We start from the raw sequence: 6,144 nt of genomic DNA, 5'->3' as shown, positions 1-6,144 counted from the left end.
AAAAAAAAAAAAAAAAAAAAAAAAAACCGCGTTTGTGCTCCTGTATTTCTCAAAGGTTTGCTTGAAACGATGTTAATTTAGAGTGGTTAATTATGTGGCTTCATGATGAATCTTTGATTTTTTTTTTCTTCCCGTTATTATGATGAAAGATGATCAAAAACAGGACAGATGATTCTAATAAACGAGAATATATAACGTAATAGTTTCAATCTACGTAAAAAACATGTGCATATTTCGTTTACACACAACTCTCTGTATAGGCTCGCAATATTGCTCGAAAGCAAAACGATGAAAGCCGAAGCCCACTATGGCACTATCTATGTTTCCGTGGGATTTGCGAACCCGGGACCCCAAAATATATATTTGATTTTATAACCAATATATATTTGATGTTGATATAAAATTACAACTAAATGTAAAACCATATATTTTATTTTTAATAAAAACACAACAGAGATTATTATTATTTTACTTGATACTTATAGATTAAACAAGCTTCAAATACTTGACGAAACACGACAAGATAGATTTAAGATTTCACATCACTTTACTGTTTACTCACAATGTTACGGGCTCTGCACATAGCTCGTAACAGAAGCATTTTAGGCAACGTAACTCCATCGTCTTCGGTCATGTCCACAAGCTCCTCACCAACCCTTTCCCACGAAACACTGAACTAAAGCTCCGAGAGTCAGTCCCACCAACCGCTGAGCAAGCCCGGCTCCAGGGCAAGCTCGTCTTCCTATCCCAAACGGCATCATCAGCTTATGAATGTCCCCTTCCTTTTCAAATCTCTCTGGCTTAAACCTCTCAGGTTCCTCCCATAACTTCGAATCTCTCTGCATTGACCAACAATATCGTGCCACATGGCATATCGTATCCCGCAACTTTACAATCATCCGACGACATGTGAGGGAGTAGTAACGGGACGGCTGGATACAAACGTAGTGTTTCCGAGACTGTGTTTTGAAGATGAGGAAGATTCACAATGTCCGATTCGTCTATTAACCGATCTAAACCGACTTTTTCATCGATTTCAGATCTCACTTTCATGAGTATCTCTGGATGGTTCAACAAACTTGACATTGCCCATTCTAGTGTTGTTGATGACGTGTCTGTCCCTGCACTTATCATAGACTGTACATTTTTCTTATTAAAAAACTTTCTTATATCTATAAAAAAAATTACAAAATAATATTTGCTTATACTAATTATCAATTATTGATACTTACGAGGATCATCCCTTTGATGGTGACATCGCTGTAGTACTCAGGTTGGGTTTCTTGGAGAGAAAGCAAATGATCGATCATAGTATGACCTCTCTCTTTCTCTGCACGTTTCTCATCAACTAATCCCTGTAAAAACGCATCAAATTGTTTCCCTAGATTTTTGATATTTTTCTCGAAATTTGTTACCCATTGTACGATTGAAATGTAGTCAGCTGGATTCCCGGCACTAGCACCACCGGTCAACCCTGACACAAGTTTTCTCACACGCTTGGCTTCATCGTTGTCCTCGGTGCCGTCGTCATAGTATCGCTTTCCGGCCACCATTCTGATGATATTGTTGGATGCCAAATTCCCTAATAATGATTTCATTTCCACCTCCACAAATTTCTGGAAGACAATTACCGATCAAAATTTTAGACTTAGGACGTAGATAAAAAAAAAATGGTTATATCTTTTAGCATTTATGTTTGTTTTAAACTTTTAATGTTCACAATTCGTAAATTGGTCTTTTAGTTTATTTTATTTTTCTGGTCAAAATGGAAAAATTATTGCATGCATGGATGGTTTCAGCCTTCAGGGTCAAACTAGACGTTACGAGAATTATTAAAATTAAGAAAAATGTACATGCATGGCACGAGTAAATGAATATAAAGAAAATAATTGAGGAGATCGTATAGTACGTGTAAGGAGTCGCGGGAGAGACGTGAGATGAGCCGTCGGATCTAGTCCTTACGGATATACAGAAACGTATTGAGTCTCTGAGACGAAAATATCTCGACTGCGGCGATTCTGCGGAGGTTCTTCCAGTGCTCGCCGTAGGGTGCTGCTACCATATGAGTGGCGTTATAGCCGATGTGCTTGCTGACGGTGAACACGGGTCTGTCCGCGAGAACGACATCGTTTTTGGTGAAGCACTCTTCGGCGATGGAACGTGAGGAAACGACGTAAACGAGGCGGTTTCCGAGGCGGAGGTGGAAGATAGGAGCATTTTCGAGGGACTGGGAGAAGGAGAGTAGTAGCCGGTGGAGCCGTGGCTTGAGGAGATGGAGGTGGCCGATCACAGGCAAAGATGTAGCTGGAGACGGTGGAAGGTTAAGCTTTCGATTTGATCTTGTGAGCCAGAATGTAATAGTGATAAAGATGAAGAGCAAATAGACAAGTGAAATCGGAGTAAATTCCATATTTTCTTAATATTTTTCTCGACTCATTCTGTTCTCTCGCTTGTGTAGGGTAAAGAGATATATATAGATTATTAATATATTAACAAAAAAGGAAAAAAATAAAATATGTTGTGATTTTTTTTTCTCTGTATATGACATATATAAAAAATTGTTGGGTGTGGAAGATTTCACACATCGATCTCTTCACTCATCCTTGCAACTATATTATGTTTGTCATACCGAGAATAAATTTTGTTTACAACCAAAAATCACAAAAATTGATAGCAAGCTTGTGGAGACCAAAAAGCTATAACCCTGAAATATTTATCGAACTTAGATTTTTTTTTTTGGATCAAAGAACAATTTTTGATCAATTCCTAATTTTATTAAAATTTGATATAATTTCTTTTTCAATCAACGACCAACACCGGTAAAACAAATCGCGGAAAATTAGCAAAAGTTCCGTTGCAACTACTTTTACAGATGTTGTCGGAATCGTTTTTGTCGTTAGAACAAATAGCAACCGTTATAATTGTCTCTATATACTTAACACACAAATATTTCATCCGTTTTTAAATTTGTTGTCGTTTAATATTTTTCACACATATTAAAAAAATAACTAAATTCTTTATTTTAGCCTTTTTATATACATTTTTTAATTTTTTTTATTGGTCAAGACATTAAAACAGTTAAAATAAAATTGGTATTTTTTATCAAACATATTTATTGAAAATCTAAAACAACAACTATTATAAAACAAAAATATTATTCTAGAAGACAACTAAAAAACGAGAGGGACTAAGTTATAATTTTGTGTAGCTGATTGTTGATGGAGCAATCACAAAAAAAAAAAAGAGCTTTTTGACACAAAAAATCTAAAATAAAAAATAAAGAAAATTAAAGATATGAATAATCTTTTGAACATAAGAATCATATTTGATACATCAAGTCTCTTCTATTTTTACGATGAGAGAATGTAATAGTGTGACACATGCTTTAGCTAAATTTGGTCGTATTGATAAATTATTGAAGCCTGTTTGGCTCCTTGACACTCTTTGTAACGATGTTCTTTAATCAGTATATTTCATCTGTGGAAGAAAAAAATCATATTTGATACGTAAACCCCTAATTAAAACCGCAACAATTTCTGAAACACAAAAGTCTAAAGATGTTTGACATAGCAAAAGCCTTTTCAAATTTGATTGTTGGACTCTAATCAGATTTCACTAAAAACAGATAAAATAAAATTCTAGATTTTCTAAAAATTGATAAATGGTTTTATAATTCAAGATTTTCACTCCAAGTGTCTTTTTTAAAAATTAAAATTATAGTATTGTATTACTCTTAAAAAGATCCCCTTGTCTCTATCGTCATGACTCACTCGTACGTTACATAATACCAATAACCAAAGTTTCTATCGTCATGACTCGTACGTTACATAATACCAATTACCAAAGTAGCAATAACTCCAATCAACATACCGACATAACCGTCGCCTAAACACATAAATTAGCATTTAGTACAAAAGTCTAAACCCAAGCGGACTCCTCGAGGAGTTTACCAACAAAGGCACGTGCTCTACACATGGCTACCAACGGTATAGCTTTAGGCATTATGACTCCTCCTCCACCTTCAGTCATATCCACCTCTTCTTCTCCTATCCTCTCCCACTCAAAACATTGAATTAAAGACCCGATAGCCAAGCTTGCTAACCGTTGAGCCAGACCGGACCCAGGACACGCCCTTCTTCCTAGCCCAAACCCCATTAGCTTATGAGCCTCTCCTTCTTTCTCGAACCTCTCTGGTTTGAAGCTTGTTGGATCATCCCATATCTGAGGATCCCTATGTATAGCCCATACATTAGTCAACAGCATGGTACCACGCGGCATATCGCAATCCCCTACTTTGCAGTCTTCTGATGCGACGTGAGGGACCAACAAGGGACTTGCAGGATACAAGCGCAACGACTCAGACACAATGTTCTGAAGATAAGGAAGATGTGAGAGGTTTGATTCATCCAAAAGCCTGTTGAAGCCAACCTTATTGTCGATTTCATCTCTAGCCTTGCTCAATATCTCTGGATGGTTCAACAAACTTGACAACGTCCATTCTAATGTTACTGCCGATGTGTCAGTCCCCGCCAGTATAAGAGACTACAACACATTGGACACATACACCAAAATAACTGAACTAATTATTTCCGTATATACCAAATGTGACAATTGAAAAAAAATAGACTAATCATGAACTTAAAATGTTACTTACGAGCATGATTCCTTTGATGATAATGTCCGTGTAGTACGCAGGTTGGGTTTCTTGCAAACCAAGCAAGTGATCAACCATAGTGTTCTCCCTCTGCTCCTTCCTTGCTCGTTTCTCATCGACCAATCCCTGCAAGAACTCATCAAGCCTACATGCGATATTCTTTATCCGTTTCTCGGAATCTGTGATCCAATTCAGGATCGGTAAATAATCAGCAGTGTTTCCAGCACCAAAACACCCCATCCCCTCTGCGATAAGCTCTCGCACACGTTTAGCCTCGGGGTCATCCTCTGCACCGTCTCCGTAGTAACATTTTCCAGCCAACATTCTAATGATGTTGTTGAATGTTAAGTTAGAAAACATTGATTTCATCTCAACCTTGGCATATTCCTGCAAAATTTATTATATACCCTATGTTAAATCATTAACTAGAGACTAAAGATGATCATATATTTATCCTAAATATTAGTAATTGAGATATTATAATCTAGTTCAAATATGGTAATTTTGGTGGAGAAAAACTTACGAGTGAAGAAGAGTTCCGTGAGAGACAAGCTATAAGCCGCCTGATCTCGTCTCGGCGGATAGAGGAAAAGCTATTGAGCCGGTGAGCCGAGAATATCTCGACGGCACCAATGCGGCGGAGATTTCTCCAGTGGTCACTGTACGAAGCTGTAACCACGGTTGTGCAGCCATATGAGATGTGTTTTGAAGCAAGGGAGTTAAATCTGTTCGCGAGTACGACGTCGTTCTTCGTAAAGCATTTCTCAGCGATCGACTGAGAAGAGACAACGAAAACGAGTCGGTTGCCGAGTACGGAGGGAGATGATCGGAGCATCTCCTAGGGATTGAGAGACGGAGAGGAAAACTCTGTGGAGCGGCGGTTTGAGAAGGCGGAGGTGACCGATCACCGGTAACGACCATGCCGGACTCGGAGGAAGGTTAGGCTTTCGCTTGATTCTTCCGATGATGAGTGTGAGAGATAGAATTAGGAAAAGGAATGTGAAAATTAGGGTTTGACCTTCCATATCTGATTTCTTCTTCCTCAAGGATTTAGGATTTGTAACAGAGGATAGAGTCTGCTTGAACTACTCGATAGACGTTGACTTAGAAAACATCATACAATTTGAAAACGGAATCTTTATTATCTGTATAATTAAATCGTCTCAGCCCCAAAGAGGCAAAATTACATGTGCCCATTAATCATCTTTTATACCTAATCATTATTCTAATACTCAGTGGCTATTTCAATCGTCAATCTTTATTTTTGATACCTAATCATAATTCTAACACTAGGTGGCTATTTCAATCGTCAATCTTTATTTAGTATATACGCTACTAAATATCCAAATATACTAAACGATTTTTTGTTTTGGAGAAAATACTTTGTGTCATGTTTAAAGGGTTTTAAGGGAAGCGTTTTTCTGATGACTGATCGATGTATATATGGTTGAAAATGTTTTATGGATTTTTTTTTTTTTTTTTTTTTTTTT

The 6,144-nt window shown here is 37.2% G+C and overlaps 2 protein-coding genes and 1 pseudogene across 2 annotated transcripts; all 3 read right to left on the bottom strand.

Moving 5' to 3' along the window:
- On the bottom strand, positions 648-1,553 carry LOC104721030 (cytochrome P450 81D11-like). The gene is made up of 4 exons (XM_019231730.1): positions 1,416-1,553; positions 1,233-1,355; positions 988-1,137; positions 648-839 (listed from the first exon to the last, which is right to left on the bottom strand). The coding sequence occupies exons 1-4, from the start codon at positions 1,551-1,553 to the stop codon at positions 648-650; spliced, it is 603 nt and encodes a 200-aa protein (XP_019087275.1).
- Positions 1,952-2,410, bottom strand: LOC104727532 (cytochrome P450 81D11-like). The gene has a single exon (XM_010446629.1). The coding sequence runs from the start codon at positions 2,408-2,410 to the stop codon at positions 1,952-1,954; it is 459 nt and encodes a 152-aa protein (XP_010444931.1).
- LOC104727531 lies at positions 3,862-5,729 on the bottom strand (annotated as a pseudogene).

This window comes from Camelina sativa, chromosome 11 (assembly GCF_000633955.1).
Source record: "Camelina sativa cultivar DH55 chromosome 11, Cs, whole genome shotgun sequence".
Lineage (NCBI taxonomy): Eukaryota > Viridiplantae > Streptophyta > Magnoliopsida > Brassicales > Brassicaceae > Camelina > Camelina sativa.
This window is presented reverse-complemented; position numbering and strand designations above follow the sequence as displayed.

Bases quoted from the DNA above. Each gene is read 5' to 3' on its own strand.
- LOC104721030 (XM_019231730.1), bottom strand. From the start codon at position 1,553: ATGGTGGCCGGAAAGCGATACTATGACGACGGCACCGAGGACAACGAT. The intron at 1,356-1,415 runs GTAACAAATTTC...GCGTTTTTACAG, and splicing joins ACATTTCAATCGTACAATGG to GGATTAGTTGATGAGAAACG. The intron at 1,138-1,232 runs GTAAGTATCAAT...AAAAATGTACAG, and splicing joins CCATCAAAGGGATGATCCTC to TCTATGATAAGTGCAGGGAC.
- LOC104727532 (XM_010446629.1), bottom strand. From the start codon at position 2,410: ATGGAATTTACTCCGATTTCACTTGTCTATTTGCTCTTCATCTTTATC.